General features: G+C 39.4%; 1 protein-coding gene across 10 annotated transcripts in view; it reads left to right on the top strand.

Moving 5' to 3' along the window:
- Window positions 1-22944, top strand: part of DCC (DCC netrin 1 receptor) — a 1367203-nt gene that overhangs the window by 804042 nt on the left and 540217 nt on the right. For all 10 annotated transcript variants that reach the window (XM_044934810.2, XM_044934809.2, XM_044934814.2 and 7 more), the window contains 2 exons: window positions 19503-19657; window positions 22245-22365. In XM_044934810.2, coding sequence (XP_044790745.1) covers window positions 19503-19657; window positions 22245-22365 — 276 coding nt within the window. The remainder of the gene's footprint in view (window positions 1-19502; window positions 19658-22244; window positions 22366-22944) is intronic.

Here is a 22944-nt window from a genome sequence, read left to right as displayed (position 1 = left end):
GTATGGAAAGTACAATGAATAGGTAACAACCAATGTATCCTCTGATAAGAACACCACATGGTACTGTTTCAAAAAGCGAACTTTGAATCAGGCAGTGCTGGGCATTATCCTGACCCTCCACTTATGGGTTCACAGTATGGAGGTAATCATTTAGCTGTTATGAGTCTTGTTTGCTTCCTCTTTAAGATTAGAACTGAAGCGAACACTTGAAAGGATGTTTTAAAAGACTGAAGGAGATAAAGTTATGTGAAAATATTTTATCATGTCTGGCACTTGGAAAGTATGGGGAATGAAGGAAAGCAAAAAATAAAAAAGAAACAGTAAGAATCATTATGTCAGAGTTGTACTTTTGGAAACAAGTCTATCTCCAGCGATGACCAGGTTATGCAACCCTAAAATGAAAATAAATATATTTGAGATCATTGTTAACACTTTTGCTGTCATCTTTGATTCATGCATATACTCTTCAGTTCAGTCCCTCAGTCATGTCCAACTCTTTGCTCATTTACCTGTGAACAAACATTTGAGTGACGCTAAGGTACCAAGCTGGGATTCCCAGGTGGCTCAGTGGGAAAGAATCTGCCTACCAATGCAGGAGACATGGGTTCAACCCCTGGGCCAGGAAGATCCCTTGGAGAAGGAAATGGCAACCCACTCCAACCCACTGGGAAATCTCATGGATAGAGGAGCATGACAGGCTACAGTCCATGTGGTTGCAAAAAGAGCTGGACATGACTTAGCGACTCAGCAGCAACAAAGCATCAAGCTGGGTGCCAGAGAGAAAGCAAAGCACCGGACCAGTCCCTGTTCACCGAGTTCTCATTTGTAAAGTTCAGAAACTGGGACAGATAAGCAATTTGTTTTCTTTCATTTTTGATATTTTAGGGTTTGATTATTACTGATATTAGTGATATATATATATATTTTAGGATTTGATTATTACTGACATTAATTTTATATATATGTATATATTATTGCTATTGTCTTAGCCTGGACTGCTAAAGCAAAACACCGTAGACTGGGGAGGTTTAACAACAGATGTTTATTTTTCATAGGCTTAGAGACTGAGAAGTTTAAAATTAAGATGTTAACAGAATTATCTGTTGGCGAGGGTTCTACCTGGGTGGCAGATGGCTGCCATATTGCTGTGTGCCCATGTGACCTCCTCTTTTTGCACGTGTGTGCTCTGTTTTCTTCTTCTAAGGGCACAGACCCCGTCATGAGTGTCTCATTCACAGCGTCCCATTTTTATTACCTGAAAAATGTTAGTTGCTCAGTAGTGTCTGACTCTTTGCTACCCCGTGGACTGTAGACCCAGTCTCCTCTGTCGGTGGAATTCTCCAGGCAAGAATTCTGGAGTGTGTTGCCACTTCCTACTCCAGGGGATCTTCCCAACCCAAGGATCAAACCTCAGTCTCCCACATCACAGGCAGATTCTTTACCATCTGAGCCACAAGGGAAGCCCCATCTAAAGCTAACTATCTCCAGGGACTTCCCTGGAGGCCCAGTGGTTAAGACTTTGACTTCCAGAACAGGGAGTGTATGTTTGATCCCTGGTCAGGTAGCTAAGATCCCACATGTCTTGTAGCTAAAAAACCAAAACCCCAAAACCACATAAAACAGAATCAATATTGTAACAAATTCAAAAAATACTTCGAAATTGGTCCACATCAAAAAAATCTTGAAAAAAAATAAAGCCAATTAACCTCTCAGAATAATTACCTCCCAATTCCACATACCCATTACTTTGGAGGTTAGAGCTTCAATATGTGAATTTGGGGGGAACATAACACCTTTAGCCCATAACACCTGCATGATACTGTCATTAGGACAGAAGTTTTATAGAATTTTCTTATGCTCAAAGTAGCCTTTGTTTGATAGTTATTAGTGTGCTCACTTTACAGATAAAAGCTGAGGCTCAGAGAAGAGGAATTAATTGACCCAAAGTCCTATAACCACGGAGTGGCAGGGACAGAATTCTGACATAGTTTCCTGTGTGACTGGCCATCCTGGGCTCTTTCAGACATCTAACATGGTGACTTTTAATACCATTAAAGGAAGATTGACAAAGCATCATTCAGATGAGGTGTTGACAGAAGTTAGTCACTTGGCAAAGGGAGGACTGTTCCCTGGATCAGGAGAAATACATTAAAAAAAATTTTTAACATGTAAAAGTCACTTTGTATTGGAAAAGATAGCATTTTGGGGAATGCTATTATTTGTCACTCAATCAGCTCTTACTTTAGAGAAAAAGATCTCTTGAAAAAATGTTGGGATCACTAAAGCATAGAGCTCTTTAACTGATCCATCCCCTCTTGCATACATGCCATTACTCTCAGAAGCTTCTTGGACAGATTTATTATAGAATGGCTGTGTGTGTGTAGCTTTCAGCAGTGTGGGATTTTTATTTTGTTTTTTTCAGAGCCCATTGATCACACTCTGTGTTTACACTTTTACTGAATCTGCCTGCAATGCAGGAGACACAGGAGATGTGGGTTCAGTCCCTGGGTCAGAAGACCCCCTGGAGGAGAAAATGGCAACCCACTCTGGTATTCTTGCCTGGAGAATTCCATGGACAGAGAAGTCTGGAGGTCTGGAGGGCTACAGTCCATGGGGTTGCAAACAGTTGGTCAAGACTGAGTGACTGAACATGAGCATGAAAGACACTTTTACTGGATATATTGCAATAGCCAAGTCTTTGGACAACACAAAGACTATGAGTTTGGTGGAGTTACTTAGGAATTTTGTCCTCATATATGTGCTCTCTGGCTTTAATTTTTTCATGCAAGGGGGAATGTTTACACAAATTTTTCCATTTTTTTCATGGTTTCAAAAATGGAGATTACAAAGCTCCATCTTTGAATTTTTTATGTTTCACAACTTTGATTTTCCATAAGAAATACTACTCAGAAGAAGGTCCATACTGTGCTTTCTTAGCTAATGATATTCTTTGGAGGAACAGAGAAGATATTCAGTTTATATTTTTGATTCTTGCTTGTTGTGGATTGCAAGCCAAGTATTTATACAAAGTCCACATTACAGTACAGTTGGAAAGAGGCTTCCTGTCCCTATTTGAACCCAAGCCAGAGATGCAGGTATTCAGTGTCATGTCCCCTTGGAGGCCTCACTTCCACATTTGCATACCTCAGGCATGGGTTATCAGCATTCTGGCTTCTCGTATTTTGTGGGACCTTGGAGAATTTCAGCTCCTAATTACTAGGGACATCAAAATTGTCAAATCCTATGAATCCTTTTTATTTTTCTTTTATATCCCCGTGTACCTACTGCTTCTCTGTTACAGGAATAATCAAGCCTTGTGGCTTTAAAAACATGCACCTTCTTGAAAGGCGTGTCGATTGTCCTTGCATCCTCCGTGTCTGACATAATGCCTAACACACAGGCTCAGTGAGTAATTGCTAAATTAAGTTAAATTGTATTGCCACAGAAATGGCAGTAGAAATAGAATGGCAAAAAGACAGTAGATATTATAGAGATGGAATGGCAAAGCTTGACAGTGATTATTAAATGCTGGGTGTGAAAGAAAATTCAAGTGTGAAAAATAGACTGACACAACAAGCTGGATGTCAGAGATAAAACACAGTGATAAGTTTAATGATATAATGATAGATACAGTTTATGGAACAATTACTGTGTTCTCATACATTGGAGAAGGAAATGGCAACCCACTCCAGTGTTCTTGCCTGGAGAATCCCAGGGATGGGGGAGCCTGGTGGGCTGCTGTCTATGGGGTTGCATAGAGTCGGACACAACTGAAGTGACTTAGCAGCAGCAGCAGACACTGTGATAACTGCTTTTTATGCATTGTCTCACTGAATCTTGATGCAATAACCTGTTTGTTTAAAATTATTGGGATATAGTTGATTTACAATGTTCTGTTCATTTCAGATGTATACCAAAGTGAATCTGTTATACATATATCCACTCTTTTAAGATTATTTTCCTATATAGGCCATTATGGAGTATTGGGTAGACTTCCCTGCACTATAGATAATAGGTCTATACTAGTTACCTGTTTTATATGTAGTAATATGTGTCAATCCCAGGCTTTCAATTTGTCCCTCTCCCCTCGTTACCCACCAGTAAACATAAGTTTCTTTTCTCCATCTGTAACTCTATTTCTGTTTTGTAGATAAATTCATGTGTAGCCTTTTTTAAGATTCTGCATAAGTGATATCATGCATTTGTCTTTGTGTGTTGGCTTAGCTCCATATGGTGATCTCTAGGTCCATCCATGTTGCTAACAATGACGTTATTTTGTCATTTTTGTGGCTGAGTGATATTGCCTTGTGGTGTGTGTGTAGGCTAACGGGAAGCAGAAAAGAAGAAGAAATAGGCCTTTGAAGCACAGTGTAATCAATGCTTGAGTAGCTGTGGCAGTAGCACCTAACGGGGAAAGTAGCGTGCCAGCAGGTGCTATTCTAATTTAACTGTAAAGCAGATGTTTGTGCACCACCAAACTCTAGTAACTTTTGGTACAAAGGAAAAGCCATTGGAATTTAGGAAACTTGGGTTCTAGTATCTTTCGTATTTATCTGCTGTGTGATGTCACAGACATGTCATTTACACTCAATTTCTTGATCTGCAAAATATAAAGGATGGACTAGATCTAGATTTACAGATCCTATCAATCAACCAATCAAATCGGCATTTATTCAGGATTCATTATGTTTTAGGATATATAATAAGAAGTAATTAGGCACAGGTCTATCCTCAAAGCACCCTCAGCTTATGTTTCTGCTCTACCTGAAGTTCATGTTTATTTAAAAAGCAAAAGCAAATAAAAACTGGCTCCTTTTAAACTTGTGACTTGACTTGCAACTTGGTGGATTTATTTTTCTTTCAACAATGCAGAAATCTTGTATCAGCTTTATGCCCATAAAAACTGAAAGAATGTTCAGGTTGCAGATTGCACTTATTTTACAGGCATGTTAGTGGGTATAACAACATACAAAGGCATATACACACACACACACACACACACACACACACACATATATACACGTATATATCAGTTCAGTTGCTCAGTCATGTCCAACTCTTTGCAACCCCATGAACCGCAGCACGCCAGACCTCCCTGTCCATCACCAACTCCTGGAGCCTACCCAAACTCATGTCCATTGAGTCAGTGATGCCATCCAGCCATCTCATCCTCTGTCGTCCCTTCTCCTCCTGCCCTCTATCTTTCCCAGCATCACGGTCTTTTCAAATGAGTCAGCTCTTTGCATCAGGTGGCCAAAGTATTGGAGTTTCAGCTTCAGCATCAGTCCTTCCAATGAACAGCCAGGACTGGTCTCCTTTAGGATGGACTGGTTGAATCTCCTTGCAGTCCAAGGGACTCTCAAGAGTCTTCTCCAACACCACAGTTCAAAAGCATCAATTCTTCGGCACTCAGCTTTCTTCCAATCCAACTCTCACATCCATACGTGACTACTGGAAGAACCATAGCCTTGACTAAGTGGACCTGTGTTGACAAAGTAATGTCTCTGCTTTTTAATATGCTATGTAGATTGGGGATAACTTTTCTTCCAAGGAGTAAGTGTCTTTTAATTTCATGGCTGCAGTCACTATCTGCAGTGATTTTGGAGCCCCCCCAAATAAAGTCAGCCACTGTTTCTACCGTTTCCCCATCTATTTGTCATGAAGTGATGGGACCGGTTGCCATGATCTTAGTTTTCTGAATGTTGAGCTTTAAGCCAAATTTTTCACTCTCCTCTTTCACTTTCGTCAAGATGCTCTTTAGTTCTTCCTCATTTTCTGCCATAAGGATGGTGTTATCAGCTGTCATCTGAGGTTATTGATATTTCACGTGGCAATCTTGATTCCAGCTTGTGCTTCCTCCAGCCAAAAGTTTCTCATGATGTACTCTGCATATAAGTTAAATAAGCAGGGTGACAATATACAGCCTTGACAAGTACTCCTTTTCCTATTTGGAACCAGTCTGTTGTTCCATGTCCAGTTCTAACTGTTGCTTCCTGACCTGCATACAGGTTTCTCAAGAGGCAGGTCAGGTGGTCTGGTATTACCATCTTTTGAGGAATTTTCCATAGTTTATTGTGATCCACACAGTCAAAGGCTTTGGCATAGTCAATAAAGCAGAAATTTATGGACTTAGTTTTAAATATTATTGCATTTACAAAAAAATAAAAGTAAGTAAAATTGGAATTCTTAGCAGCCAACAAAAAAATCCTAGATCTATTTTCAGGTAAGGAAGTGAAAGTCTTTCTGACTCTTTGCGATGCTAGGGACTTGAGCCCACCAAAATAGTCTTTAGTCCATGGAATGCTCCAGGCAAGCATACTGGAGTGGGTTGCCATTTTCTTCTCCAGGGCAACTCCCCAACCCAGGGATTGAACCCTGGTCTCTTGCATTACAGCCAGATTCTTTACCATCTGAGCCACCAGAGGAGCCTTTTCATGCAAGCTATTGTTAACATGTAGTGGATTTTACTGTCTTTTAATCAAATGCATGCTTTTATCATTTGTCCTTCATATACTACATTTTTAAATTCAATACTGTTTCTCCCTAACTAAAATGAATTTTCTGAGTTCTAAATCTTTTAATCCAGTTTGCCACTATGAATTACACATTTTACAAACATTCCTTCTTGCTTTTTAAATATCAGGCAGAATTCTTAAAAGATCGTTTTCGTTTACTGTGCAGGAAGTCAGTCATTTATAAATGTATTGTCTATGTGGCGAGATTTTATAAACCCTAACACACATGTGCTCACATGCACACACACACACACTTTCTCCATGGTGTCTGAAATCCATGTTTGTAAAGCAGTGAGATTACCATAGAGCTTAGCCTTATCTGTAGGGAGATGGCTGAGGTCTCCTGAGGCCAAAATGCAGGAATGAAAAAGGCAGATAAAGTCTCAAAATTGGAATGTAATCAATGCTGGAAGTACTCTTTCACCAAGTAATCTTAAAAGTAAGCCATCTGTTAGTGTTGGTATGAAGGGAATGCTGTCATTTCGTGGTAAGGCGTTGAACTAATTACCCTTGACCTGCCTTTGAGTCACTTAATGTGATTTTTTGAAATGCTTAGGATCGTACTTACCATTTTAAACAATGCATTAATGCTATCCAAATATTATCTTAGTGACAGAATGAAAAGCAAACTGACAATTTAATTTTCCCTGTTCTTTTTTTTTTTTTTTTTCCCCCTCTAAATCAACATGATGTAAACTGCTCAGGCTGTGAATAGTCTTGGACTAGATAAATACAATGGCAGGTTAGACTCATCAGAATTTTGAAGCTGGGGAAAAAGTAACCTTGGAGATAATTTACTTTCTTTGTTTTAGCAGCAGAGAGTGTTCTCATGAAGGTTTTTTTATTTTTTTCCCCCATTGCTACTTCTTTGGGGAATGTAATTACAGTGTTGTGTTAGCTGCTGCTGTACAGGGAAGTGAGCCAGCGATGTGTATGCACATGCCCGCTCCGTCCTGCCCTGCCATCCCACCCATCTAGGCCACCACAGGGCACCGAGCGGCGCTTCCTGTGCGCACAGTGGCTTCCCAGCTGGCTGTCTTACACAATGCAGTGCACATACGTCATTCCCAATCTCCCAGTTTGTCCTACCCTCCCATTCCCCTCCGTGTCCACCTGCCCATTCTCAGTGTCTGCATCTCTGTTCCTGCCCTGGAAGTAGGTCATCTGTACCATTTTTATAGATTCCACATATATGTGTTAATATATGATATTTGTTTTTCTCTTTCTGACTTACTTCCCTCTATATGGCAGACTCTAAGTACATCCATGTCTCCTCAAGCCAAATTAATGTAAAAGCTCACTACATATAAGGGCATTGATACCAACCAGGGTTCTTGGCCTTCTTGAATTGATATAAATTAATGACAGGCCAGACAAGAAATCCAGGCAAGGCTTTATTGGGGCAGCTGCTGCAGCAGCAGGGAGCTAGAACAAACAACAGATTACCTTGTTCACATCCCAAGAAGAGGGGTGAGCTGGGTGCTTATATGGGGTGAGGGTAGTTGTGTGTCCAGGGGTTGAGTCGGAAGAAGTAGCTTAGGTGGTCTACGGCTCCTCTGGCAGTGATGAGTGCAGGGGGCATGTGCAGTACCCTGTTTTTGCTCCCAACACCTTGTCTTTGCTCCTGCTTCTTCAGAAGTGGCAGTTGGGTTTTTGTTTTGTTTTGTGTTTTTGTATCTTATTGTCCATGCATGCTGCGAGCCGAGTTGCTTCAGTAATGTCCAGCTCTTTGCAACCCTATGGACTGTAACCCACCAAACTCCTCTGTCCATGGACTTCTCCAGGCAGGAATACTGGAGTGGGTTGCCATTTCTTTCTCCAGGGTATCTTCTCGACCCAGGGATCGAACTTGCGTCTCTTGCATCTCCGGCGTTGGCATTGGCGGGCAGGTTCTTTACCATTAGTGCTGCCTGGGGAGCCCCAGTGCACACACACACAGTTGTCTTTAGTTCCTTGTAGTTTCCGTGTATTTTGTTGCTCAGGGAGATGTGTGTTCACATTCAAACACGCATCAAACGGTCTAAGGTCCCAGCCTGTCTCAGCAATATTTTCCTTGAAGGTAGAGAGTAACATCACCAACATCCCTTCTCCAGCCACATGAGAAGAGGTTCTGAAGACTTTGGATGATTAGATTCCAATTTAACCTTCTCAGTTTGCAGAGTAAGAAATTGAAGTGTAGAGCAGTTCAGTTACTGGTTCCGTTTCCGTAGTCTGACCTGTAGTAGAACCAGAACCAGGAACCCCAGCTCCCGACTCTCCTTTTTTCAGGAAGCAGTTTCCCCAGATCACCCTGTTTATCTTCTTCCTTCACCAGGCTTGCTGGAGGGAACTTGGTATTCCTCTCAGGTTTATGTACTCTTATCACCACCACAAATAAGCTTTTCTCTGAAGTTCTTCCAAAACCTGGTGGAGAAATAGGCTAAAAGAAACAGAAAAGAATGATAAAATGTTTGCCTGCTATGAATATCATGTTTTATGCAAGCTCTTGAGTTTCCTGTGGGTTCTGTTATTTAAAGCTATCATGGTGAGAGCCCTCCCAGAGGGGAAATTTTTAATTAATATCATTTTTATCATGAACATTCTAAAAATACAAAATGAATGAAGCTATATCTAACCTCCATAATCATGACACATCTCAGAATATTTGCTTCTAAAATCACCCAATTAATTTTGTGAAAATAACCCATGAGTTAAAAAATCATCCCAAATCTCAGTATTCCATTTATCTTTCTATATACCTAAATAGTTGGATGGTTAGGTAGAAATATGTTTAGAACAATGTGATGCAGTTATAGATACTGCTTTTTTTTTTTTTTTTTACAGTTCATGTTTTATTTAAAGGCATAATTGTTTAAATTCCTGCCATGAAAGGTAGCATCTAGAAATTAACATGAGAGATTAGCAGTCTCATCCATCCTCTCATATTCCTACCTTCTGAGTTTGGGAGTTATATGCTGTTCATGTTTATGACAATTTGTAAAAGTTATTTATCTATGTATTTATCTGTGTGCTGGGTCTTCATGGCTGCAGAGGCTTTTCTCCAGTTGTGGTGAGCAGGGACTACTCTGCAGTTGCCGTGGGCAGGCTTCTCACTGCGTGGCCTCTCCCGTTGCAGAGCGTGGACTCTAGGGCACGCGGGCTGCGGTAGTTGTGCCACGTGGGCTCAGTTGCTGCGGCTCCTGGGCTCGAGGGCACAGACTCAGTAATTGTGGCACACCAGCTTACTTGCTCTGTGGCGTGTGGGATATTCCTGGACCAGGGATCAAATCCATGTTTCCTGCATTGGCCAGCAGATTCTTTACCACTGAGCCAGCAGGAAAGCTCGGTTTATGACAATTGATTTACTTTTCAGTAAACATTATGTCTACTATGTTTATTTTTATTTCTGCATAGAGATATATTCAGTCTTCCTCACCAGTCCTTTTATCACAAAATGCCTGTCTTTAACTTTTGAGGATACTCTGAATTGCCTGGGTTTTGTTATCAGTCTTACTTTAGAAAGTTCTATATAGTTGATTAAATTCCTGCTATGAAAGATAACATCTAGAAATTAACATGAGAGATTAGCAGTCTCATCCATTCTCTCATATTCCTACCTTCTGAGTTTGGGAGTTATGTTCTGTTCAGCTTTACGACAGCAATATTGCTTAATTATCTTCTGACATTGGACATTACTATGTGGGAATCCGATTCCACCTCTACTCCTTATAGAGGTGTTTTGATTTTGACTTTTCTGTCTGGATGTTCAAATGATGATTTATCCTCCAGTTTCGATATCTAAAATAAGATATGTCTCACAATTGAGGATGATGCATTCGATTTCCCAGGAAAATGATATCATCTTTCAATATAAAAATTCTGCTGTATTTTTCAGGGAAAATTTCCTTTTATCCTATCTTTGCATATATCTTCTGTTCCGTTTGTGATCTTGGTACATAAAGATGCGAGTATCTCAACATGAAATCATCTTTGCTTGACCTCTTTCTATACAAGCTTGTCCTAATTACTTTAGACTCTTTGCCTTCCTCCCTTACAATCACTACAGTTATCTCAAGTCTCCAACACGTGGGGAATTGGGTTCTTAGTGGTGTCTGTTATGTTCCTTGTACTTTCTAATTTAATCATTGGCTCTCTAATGATGTTGATTGCTCTTTGATTTGTTTCCGAGGTCTGATATCTCTCTTTTCATTTCATTGTGCTGTTTTTCATCTAGTCTTTGACCTCTAGTGTTGAATTTATTTTCATAATATAGAATACTTTGTGTGAAACAACTTGAAAAGTTTATCTCTGTTTCTACCCTTAGTTTTCTTTTCTTCTGGGTCGAGTGTTTTGCTTTTCTCCCTTCTTCCCCTGCACCTGTGTCTCTCTCCCCACCCCCTCACTTCTCTTATTATTCTTGCTTATAATTTATTCCCATATTTCCCTTGTATGCCTTTTATCTTGCTCATGTGTATGACTCTGTTTAGACACACTTTGCTCTAATTTCATGGAAGCCGCTTCTAGACTTATTTACCACCTTGCCTGAGACCCTTTGAGCTCCAGTCCGAAGTACTGGATGGTTCAGGTTTTATTAAGTAGTTAATACCTGGGTGGACTTTTTAGGGAGTGAGTTCAGTTGAAGCAGCATTCAGGCTCTTTAAGAGCACCCAACTTTGTTGGCTGATTTTGTCTTATATTCTCTTCCATAGAGGAAAGGCTGGTCTTAAGATTTAGAGCTATTTCATTGTCTCCTCAATCAGAAAAGGAAGGAAAAACTTAAGACTCTCTGTAAGTTTTGCATTGATTCAGTTTTAGAGATATTGCTGAGATTCTTAGGTTTTTTCCCCCTGAAGTCCAGGGAAGTTTCTGGCATTTAAGGACAGATAAGGAACTAAATCCTGCTCTTTCTCCTCTATTCCAGAAACATTCATTTTGGTTTCTTTTTTCCTTTTGCAATTGATTGCTTTTTTTTTCTGCTTGGTTGCTGGGGTTGATGTGTATGTGCGTGTGTATGTGTGTGTGTGTGTGTGTGCGTGTGTGTGTGTGTGTACACTTGTGGTCACTAGGACTTTTACTTTCAGTAGGTATTGAGGAAGGGAAGTTAGTTATGTGTCAGAATCCAACATCTTCTCAGTTAAATGTTTGTGCTGGAAGATTTCCTCACCTAACATTGAAAACTGGACAAGAAAGTGTTCATAAGTTATATATGTATGGGGGATAATTTTGCGTATCTGTGTATACATATCATTTTAAAAATAGGTATTCTATCTGATTGTATAGCTTACATAGAATTATGTAGGGACACAGGTATGTGTATAAATATATAGAAGTAAATGCATTTAATACATATGTGTTTATATATACATATATGCCTGCATACATGCGTGCATACTCAAACGTAATTGTTGGAGACTTGTCAATAGTACTAAAGAACAATGATAGGACACAAATCACGTTTGCAAAGACATGGTGATAACATGGTTAAGCGTATAGAGTTAGGACCCTGAGATCAATCCTCCTATTGTTTTTATCACTGGTTTGAGCCTCAGAACATCCTTCTCCCATTTTGGTCCTAAGCTCTCCAATTAAAAAGAGAAATGGAAAGCTCAATCTGGATTTAGAGAGAAGCAACCCTGATTATAGAAACAGCTGAAACTGAGGAACGGTAGTTGGGATTCTTTGCCTGGATAAAGAAAAGTGTGATGAGAGATCTAAAATAGTTTCCAAACACATTTTAAAAAGAAAGAAAGAAAAACAGACATAAGCACAACACTATAGTAAAGGTTGCAGATGAGACGTTCCTCATCCCACAGGACACAGTCTAGGATTTTTACACAGGAGCACACATTTTTCGGCATATTGTGCCTCCGATAAAAAGTACCAATGGGGAAGAAGGTAAAATCAGAGGGTCTCAATGTTTGTTTCTGTAAGATGATTAAAATATCTTCTTTGCCAGCTACAACTGAATTACTTGTAGTCTGATGCTTAGAATATGCTCTTGTTGTCATTGGCACTGACTCGAGAAGAAGAGTCTGTCCTTATTCTCAAGTGTTGTTCCTCACTAGCTTTCCAATAGCTCTTACCTGTTTGCAGTCAAAAAGTGGCAATGCCACAGCACTGGCCCATGAAGACTAAACCCTGTGCAGGCCTGTTTATCTTGTCTATATCTGTTAGCACTCATCTCATGTGTGGTCTTGGGGACAGAAACAGAGGTAAGGCTGGCCCTGCCCTTAAGTTAAGAATTTAGTGGGTTTGCATCCGCATTGATGCCACAATGGGATAACTTGTTGTTTCATCATGTAGTTTTTCTATCATGTAATTTTCAATAATGATATATTTACTTCTGCTTGAGAAGCATGTATATAATTAAATACATCACTTAGGCTTACACATGTGTCAGGGGGAAAGATAATGTACATTCTGGCAGTTTTTAAGAGGACCCAAATATCCCACCCCACCCCTCAAAAATTGGAACACTTTTTTGAATAGGAAATGCTACAAATAAAGTCCATCGCTTAATGCTCATCTTTCTAGAACAGCGGGAGCCCAGTTAATATTAGTAATTAGCACGTAACTCATGTCCTTTTATTCCCAATATGGAATATACTTTAGTCATTTAAGGCTTGAACCAACGTTACCCCAACCTAATTTTTTTTTAACAGAGTACAAACAGCTATGTAGGTTCTCTGATGGCTCAGATGGTACAGAATCCACCTGCAATACAGGAGACCCAGGTTCAATCCCTGAGTTGAAAGCATCCCCTGGAGAAGGGAATGACTACACTCCAGTATTCTTGCCAGGAGAATTCCATTGACAGAGGAGCCTGGCGGGCTGTAGTCCTTGGGGTTGCAAAAAGTTGGACAGGACTGAGTGACTAGTGCTTTCAGTTTCATAGACAGTTATGTGTAAGAGACAGCTTAAATAGAAAATGAAATGCAAATCTCAGCATCTAGTCCTTTTGGGGAAGACAGATGTGTAGGTCGGAAGGAGCAAACTAGAGGGATATTAAGTAGACTTCAAGTCACTTGTCACAGAAAAAGCCTGGAGAAAAGTATTGAATTGGGCAGAGGTATACTATATCACCCAGCTCCTTGTTAAAAAAAGGGGGGAAGGAGGATAATGCATTTAAAGATCAGATTAGCTGAAGGAAAGTTACTTTGGTGATATACGTGGGTGTAGAAAGAATTGAAACTATGGGATAAAAGAACTGTTTCTAATTTATAAATGGAATGCCCATTTGAAACATTGTTCCATAAAACTACGTCTTTATTGAAGTATGTTTAGCATGGAAGTCTGAAATGTTAAAGAATATCCCCCCCCCTCACCATGATGTGTCCTCTCTAAACCTACATTCAACACCAGATGGCTTCCTCTGTAGTCATTGAAACGTGACTACATTTCAGACTATGATTCCTTCTTTGCTGTTGCTTAGCTGCTAAGTCGTGTCCGACTTTTTGTGCCCCCATTCAGGTTAAATTATGTGTTGATGTCTTTGTAAGACTTCACCTGAAAGAACTTGTTTATTTTGGATATAGAGTTAACCCAATTTGGCAGCAATGTATTTTAGATTTTCCACATAATTTTCATTTAAGAGAAGACTAATGGGTTGATGCTTTTAAGAGAAGACTAATGAATTGATGCTTTTGAACTGTGGTGTTGGAGAAGACTCTTGAGAGTCCCTTGGACTGCAAGGAGATCAAACCAGTCCATTCTAAAGTAAATCAGTCCTGAATATTCATTGAAAGAGCTGATCCGGAAGCTGAAACTCCAGTACTTTGGGCACCTGATGCAAAGAACTGACTCCTTGGAAAATACCCTGATGCTGGGCAAGACTGAGCACAGGAGGAGAAGGGGATGACAGAGGATGAGATGGTTGGATGGCATCACTGACTCAATGGACATGAGTTTGAGCAAGCTCCGGGAGTTGGTGTTGGACAGGGAAGCCTGGCATGTTGTGGTAAATGGGGTCGCAAAGAGTCAGACATGACCGAGCAACTGAACTGAACTGAATGGATTGATGTCCATTATTACAACAACATGTTAACTCCAAAAGGCCTGGAGTGGTGGAGAGAGGTGCTCTGTTCCAGAGAAATCAGCTAGCTTTCCACAGTTCTCAGGGTAAAAACTTACCCCTCAAAGATCATGGTAATGTCTATTGTTTCCCTAATAAAAATCTCACCAGTCTTTTTTACCCACCATTCGAATATCATTCACCAGTGATGTGCACTGCCTATTGTTCATTTAAACAATTTGCATTCCTTTAAAGTTTCATTCTTGCACTTTCAAGAGCTGTTGTAAATCTTTATGATGGAGAGAATCTGCTTAATGTCAGAGTAACACAGCAAATATTACTTGTGTGTCCTAGGGCAGTATTTTAGAATTGACCCACGTTTATTTTGTACCTAAATAACTGAAAAAGAATAGCTAAATACCTTATCTAAAAGTGAAAAGACTAGAATCCAAAATGAAGGTGATTAGGGAGTAATATAGGATGTTACTAAAAATACTTGTGAGGCGGCCTTTTGTTGGTTTAGTCACTAAGTCATGTCCAGCTCTTTTGCGAACTTGTGGACTGTAGCCCGCCATTCTGCTCAGTCCGTAGGATTTCCCAGGCAAGAATACTTGAGTGGGTTGCCATTTCAATTCCAGGGGCGATTCCCAACTCAAGGATCAAACCTGCATCTCCTGCACTGGCAGGCGGATTCTTTTACCTCTGAGCCACCAGAGAAGCCAGAGGCATCCTTTATATGATGTAAAATGCTTAATACCATTTAGGTTGTTGGTGACAACTTAGTTTGGGGATGAAATGACCAAATGAATTTTACAGAATTCAAATGAGTAGTCTTAGCATAGAAACTCACTTAAAAAATAATGCAGAGAAAATGTTTACTCTGATTTAAGGTGAAATTGTACATCTCTACTGATGCTAAATCTGAAACTCCAATACTTTGGCCACCTAACCCTAACCCTAAATTTTTATGTGAATGGTTGACTCATTGGAAAAGACCCTGATGCTGGAAGGGACTGGGGGCAGGAGAAGAAGGGGATGACAGAGGATGAGATGGCTGGATGGCATCACCAACTCGATGGACATGAGTTTGGGTAAACTCCGGGAGTTGGTGATAGACAAGGAGGCCTGGCATGCTGCAAATCACGGGGTCTCAAAGAGTTGGACGTGACTGAGCGACTGAACTGAACTGAACTGAATGATTGTAGTATAGAAAGGTCTCTCATCTGTTAGTCATTTCTCACTATGATAGTGCCTTTGAGAACTGAATTATGTTTGTTCCATCTTTCTGTTATAGTCACTATTTATTCTTCCCTCAGCTCTTAAGTTACAAAAGTTCTCTATATATGTATTCTGCATACTTAAAAAGATCCTGAGAAACCAAGGTCTGATGAAAATGTGGGTAATTTATTTCTGGTCATGAATTTTATTCTGTCTAAAGAAGTAAAGTATAATAAAATCAATATCTTGCCTGAAATTGCTGTAGCATTGCATGTGTATGTTAAGCAGTTCTCTGAAATGGAGTAAAACCATGTGAATGGAATGATTTGATAAACTTGAAAATTCATGGCACTTCATTTTCATTAGTCATTAAGAAATTGTTGCCCACCGAATAGTTTAAAGTTGTGAATTATTTCTTCCCCAAGAATGGAAAGGAAGGAGAACTATGTTAATATTCAAAGGGAATTAAAAGAAAAATCATATGCTTTCAGGAGCCATCTTCACAGTCTGCTTAGTAAGTAATGATGTAGGTGAAAGACATCTAACAGTCATAAGTGGTTTAAAAATTGAACACAGAGAGAGGGCCCTGCGTAAAGCAAGAAAATCCATTGCCGGCTTCATGAGAAGCAAACTTTCACGGAAGAGGGAATGTTTGAGTTCTCTTTGAAGGAAAACATGGAAATTGTATCAGCTGAGAAATGTAGAGCCAGCCAGGGGTTCATAATCAGAAAAATGCTAAAGAAACATGTCCACAATACTCACTCGTTAGTCCCTGTTTATATTTGTGTTGAGAACTTCAGAGCAGTGAAAGGAATACCTAGGTCCTAAATTCTTGGAAGCAAACCTAAAATGGAATGAATCAATCCTAGTCTGCTCATCACAGGAAAGAGAGAGAGAGAGGAGTAGCAGAGGAATAGAAAGGATTAAGAGTATAAAAGAGGAAAGCAGGAACAGAAGAGAATACCAAACCTCTTTCTGTCTCTCTCACTCATATGTGTGTGTGTGTGTGTGTGTGTGTGTGTATATGTATGCGTTTATGTATTTATATATATGTATGTGTGCATGTGCGTGCATACTCAGTTGTGTGACCCCATGGACTATTGCCCATCAGGCTCCCCTGTTCATTGGATTTCCCAGGCAAGAATACTAGAGTGATCTGCCATTTCCTTCTCCAGGGGATCATCCCAACCCAGGGATCAAACCCTCATCCCCTGCATTGCAGGAGAATTCAGAACTTTTCGGTGGCAAAATCATTTTTCATCATAATTTTCCAGTGGTAGAACTATTACAAAATACTTTAGGCACTGGACTCAGTCTGTCTGGCTTTAGAACCTACAAGTTGTGTGGTTTGGAGAAGTTGCTTACACATCATAGTCTCTTCATTTCTAAAATTGGAATAAGTAGAGCCTGATTCAAAGAGTTGTGCTGCAAATAATAAATTCAAAGTGCTTAGACTAATAAATTGTACAGTCAGCTCTCAATAATTATTGGCTATTGTCTGGTAAATAAATACTTGATCAAAATCTGTGATAAAGTTGGAAATAGAATCCAAGAAATAATAAATGTATCTGCTCAGAAGGATTCAAGAAATATTTCTGATGTTACATTTTCAGTGAAGTTGGTGAAAGAATAAAGTCTAATATTATTGTATAAATTATAAATAATTAAATTTAGCCCTGTATACAGTGTTGACACATTAGCTATAGGAAATCTCTCAGACAGATTTTTTTTTCCCATATCTTTGGCATGTTAATGCATCCTTCTAAACCAGCATGCCCTGTGAAAGAATAAAGAATTTAAAAGCTTTTTGGTACTAGAGGCCCCAATATTTAGGTATAAACAGGAAAATAAGACAGGGAAGGGGAGGGAAAGAGGGATGAGGCGGCAGGAGATTTGACTTCCAAGATCACTCAGTAGAAAAACTAGGACTTGAGTCCTGGGTTCTTTCCACTGATTCTCTGATTTTTCTAGAAGACAATGACCATCAGAGATTGCAAATTCACTTCAACTTTAGGGGAAACTTTTGCTGAGAGTGGTTGGAAAGAGCAAGGAATAGTGGTTACTCAAAGAAGCAAAAATTACCACTTTTTACCTACTGGGCATAACAACAACAAAGACAAAAATAAAATCTGTCTTTAAAAATATCTATGAAAAATGCATATTTATTTTCAGTGTGAAAAGGAGATCAAGGCTGCTGCTTCCCAAGTTTGTCATCATTTCACATTCCCAGTGGAAGAAGATGAATATAACTTTTTAAAAATATTTTTTATTTGAATATAGTTGATTTGTAATGCTGTGTTTCTGGTGTACAACAGAGTCAGTCAGTTATACATACACATATATCCACTACTTTTTAAATTCTATTCCCATATAGATCATTACATAGTATTGAATAGAGTTTTCTGTGCTATTTACTAAATTCTTATATAGTTACTTCTTCTCTGTATTGTGATGGTTTCTCTGATGGCTCAATGGGTAAAGAATCCACCTGCAGTGCAGGAGACACAGGCAATGTGGGTTTAATCCCCGAGTCAAGAAGATCCCCTGAAGGGGAAATGACAATCCACTCCAGTATTCTTGCCTGGGAAATCCCACGGACAGGGGAGCCTGACAGGCTACAGTCCAAAGGGTTGCCAAGAGTCAGACATGACTAAGCTGCTAAGCACAGCTAGAGAAACTTATATATAGTAGAGTTTATATGTAAGTCCCAATCTCCCAATATATCTATCTCACATCACTTTTTTAAACCCTAGGAAGGGTTTTGAGGGACCAAGTCTGCAAGATTCACTAGCAAAGGTGTGTTACATTTGTAATTTCCTTTCAATTGCACATTTCAATCACAGTATAACTAGTATTATGGTAATTAAGATGTTAAATTAAATTAGTGTATCATGTACCTTGCTGAGAAAATAGTAATACATTTAGCAGTGCACTAGAGTAGATAATTACTAGGACAATAGGAATGTGTCCACAGCAAAGATAATGGCCATCTTTAGTACCCTATCACCACAGCCAGTTCTGGTGGGAAAGAGTCCATCACATTAACTAAATCCTAATGAAACTGTAGAATTACAGACACTAAGCTTTCTCGTCTTATACTCTGGGTTTTCTCATTCATATCATCTCCACTTTATTTGCTTTATCAGCATAGCTTCCATAGCTGTATGGAATTCCCAGTGTCCTTTATGTAGGTCAACTGGATACAAATACTTGGTTATTCAGAATGTTTATTTTTTTTTTTTCAAGGTTTTTTTTTTTTTTTTTTAATTCTTTGTGGCAAGACACCACCATTCACTCAACTGTTTAACTACCTTGGGCTGGGTGGGGGGCGGTGTGTATTATGTCCTACTGGTGCTGCGGCTAAGTTGCTTCAGTCGTGTCCAACTCTGTGCGACCCCACAGACAGCAGCCCACCAGGCTCCCCCGTCCCTGGGATTCTCCAGGCAAGAACACTGGAGTGGGTTGCCATTTCCTTCTCCAATGCATGAAAGTGAAAAGTGAAAGGGAAGTTGCTCAGTCGTGTCTGACTCTTCGCGACCCCATGGACTGCAGCCCACCAGGCTCCTCCGCCAATGGGATTTTCCAGGCAAGAGTACTGGAGTGGGGTGCCATCGCCTTCTCTGATTATGTCCTACAGTAGTTCCTATAAAGTAAACTAAGGGCTTAGGGAATTAAAGTTGTAAGCATTTTCAGTATTTGTCTGTAACTCTGAGAAAATAGAGCATGCGAGTTCACATCCCCACCCACTCACTTTTTATTTTTTTTTTCTGTCTTTACAGTTCCGCCCTGGTTTTTAAATCACCCTTCCAACCTCTATGCCTATGAAAGCATGGATATTGAGTTTGAATGCACAGTCTCTGGGAAGCCTGTGCCCACTGTGAATTGGATGAAGAATGGAGATGTGGTCATTCCTAGTGATTATTTTCAGATAGTGGTAATTATCTTTTCTTCAAATTCGCTTATAATCCCAGTCATCGTCTATTCTGTTTCAGTTGCTTTTCTTTCCTGGGGACAAGATTCCCATTGGGAATTTTTATGATATGTGAAGAAAATTGTTCTAATAAAACAGATGAGTTTTTAGACTTAGAACTTTTGAGCTAAAAAAAAATAAGAATAATCAAACAACCCAGCCCCTTATTTTACAGAGAAGATTTTAAACCAACAATGAAAAAATAGAAGGCTTAATACCAATAATTTCTAAATGTTTTCACTGGTGATTCTTGGAAGAAAAAAGTTTTGAACCTAGTACTAGATTGTATGAAGCCAAGAATCTCTTAGTTCTTTGACTTTCACCCATAATAATAAAGCTTTAATAGAATGTGCTACTTATGAATATGGCAGCCTCACTTCGATAATACAGATGGCCACTCTTTGCTCCTTTGCTGCTCTTCCAAATAGGACCAGCTGGTCCTTTATGAGCGGTGCAAGAGGCCAGTAATATTGGTGCCGAGACAGTATTGGTGCCGTGACAGTGGTGGAGAACATATCAAGACCCAGAGTTTACATGCTTTGTAATTTAAGAGCATTGAGTTAAGGCCAAGAGCAATGCTTCTTATAGTTCCTATACGGTTTAGTGTACTCTGTTCCTGTCCTGGGTGGAGATAATAGGGATAATTGCATTCTATTCACAGAGCTGTCTGCGGTCCTGGTACACAGTGAATGACCCAAGCCTCTCATTATTATTATTATTGTGCTTGCTGCTGGCAGCAGAAAGCTTTTCTCATTTGAAAATACTCTTTGGAAACTCTCCTTTTGGTCGAGGTCAGCATCAGAGTATCTTAAATCAGGTATATGAGTAAGAGATATGAAAAGCACTTTTTAAATATCAAGGAACTTTGCAGCTAAAGATGGAGGGTTTTGGTCCATTTCTCTTATGTTGGAGATGCAGATGTAACCCTGATAAAGAAGAGTGTCCTCTAGGCCAAGTCTCCCAGCAGAAGGGAATTCTAGTGTGAGTGCCCGCACGGAATTCAGGCACAAACTCTTTCCATGGCTTCATAAGGCCTCTAGCAGGTCGATCACTCTTCCGTGATCAGCTGACTTTCAGAAACTTTCATCATCTCCTGATCCATGCATTTTGTCACATTATAAGGGCTCTTAAGGAATACATCTGTAAAGAATATCTTTATTAGGCTTATCATCACTTACTATTTTTCATTTTTAGTTACATTTAATTGGTTAGGAATAGAGTAAGAAAGGAAAATAAATTTAACTTTTGAATGCCACATCAGTCCATTAGTTCCTTTATATGCTATGCTATTTTCTCTATCAGTGAATTAAAAATGACCTGCCAGAGGGCAACATGAAATGTGTTGTATACGCCTGAAATGTCTGCCACTCGCACAGAGAGGAAATTGTTGAGTGCCCTTAAGGACACATGATAAAAGGCAACATTTATTTTTCTCTACAGTTTGAATAATCTTTCCCCCAGCACGACCCATTATACCCAACCTATTGAAATGTTTCTTAAGGTAAAAAGGAAATGTGCACTATAAGCCCTTTTCACACTAAATTGTGCTTAAAAAATGTTTCCCCAATAGCTCCAGATATCTGAGAGCCATTGTCTGTCACACGAGTTAACATTTAGTCCCAATAGTAACTTATATGAGAATTGTTAATTAGAAGTTAGTCAGCTTTATCTAAGAATTTTACATTAGCCAAGAATTGACTACAAGACACTAAAAACAATTAAGAATTCCCCTACGGTAATATTTATCTCTTAATGACTTCAGGGGAAGTGATTTAATACATCTCACTTACTGAACTAATTTTTACACTATCGGAGATAAACTGAGTTAGGGTAATGAAATGCTATTTCAGTTCATTTTATCATCCATCCTTGAAAACTGTGGTGGCCCCAAATTTATATAAAACAGGAGTTAATGTTGCTCTATTTAATTTATGGATTACTGAAGATGACACATTTTGTGAAACATTTTGCCATATAACAAGAACAACACGGGTATAAAATATCCCCCATAACCTCCTCCAATTACCTAAAAGGTCACACAATTTTAAAAGGATTTGCAGACATCTTTTTTTTTTTTTTCAGTTAAAAACACTTCTAGAAAATGTCCAACCTAGATTTCTTGTCCTTTAGAAGCTGCAAAAATCAGTGTTTTTGTTTCCTTTTGATTTTTGTTTCTCTCCAGCAGCCACTGAACCTATTTGCTTCAGTACAAGGGAAAGGGAATGAGATTTCTTTGATACTAACCTCTGTTCCATACATAATAAAGCAATGTTCTTATTACTGCTCATTTAGAATTGGAGGGTGATGTACATCCTTGAGAGTATATTTTTCAGCACAGAACTAGGTGAAATTGCTACACGTGGATTCAGCAAAGGCTTGGGACTCTGTGACATTTTCCAGATGGCTTAGGACAGATCTGTCAGGCTGAGAACCCTCTTGGCCTCCGTTCTGGCTTTTCTGGGAAGTGGGATTAAAATTTGGTTGTGTTCATTTTGTCACTTGAAGTATTTTTGCTTTTTCAAATATTTTACCTGCATTTTATTCGCACTAGGGAGGAAGCAACCTGCGGATCCTTGGGGTGGTGAAGTCGGATGAGGGCTTTTATCAGTGCGTGGCTGAAAATGAAGCAGGAAACACCCAGACCAGTGCACAGCTCATTGTCCCTAAGCCTGGTAAGATGAGACGAACTTTGCTCTGGTTTTTGTAGTTACTGTTCTGTGTGGTTTATCTGTAAAAATCCATATAGTTTTCCCTGTTCCCAAAGTAACTTGGAAATTAGAATTATTTAATCAAGGTGTGTATATGTATATTGATATATTTGTGCTAGAAAATTATATCTATATCTATTGATTTATATATAAATCCATCCAGTGAGATATGATTATTATGAACAATAGATACCTCTGGCTGTCGAGACAACAACAACTAAATCACTTCCTTCTCCTCTATTTTGTGGCTTGCCTTTCTTTCAGTGTTTCATAAAAATATAAAATCTATATATATAACAGATCAGATCAGATCAGTCACTCAGTCATGTCCGACTCTTTGCAGCCCCATGAATCTCAGCACATCCATCACCAACTCCCAGAGCTTACTCAAACTCAATGTCCATCGAATTGGTGATGCCATCCAACTATCTCATCCTATCATCCCCTTCTCCTCCTGCCTTCAGTCTTTCCCAGCATCAGGGTGTTTTCATATGAGTCAGTTCTTCACATCAGGTGCCAAAGTACTGGAGTTTCAGCTTCAGC

The sequence above is a fragment of the Bubalus bubalis genome, chromosome 22, assembly GCF_019923935.1.
Source record: "Bubalus bubalis isolate 160015118507 breed Murrah chromosome 22, NDDB_SH_1, whole genome shotgun sequence".
Lineage (NCBI taxonomy): Eukaryota > Metazoa > Chordata > Mammalia > Artiodactyla > Bovidae > Bubalus > Bubalus bubalis.
This window is presented reverse-complemented; position numbering and strand designations above follow the sequence as displayed.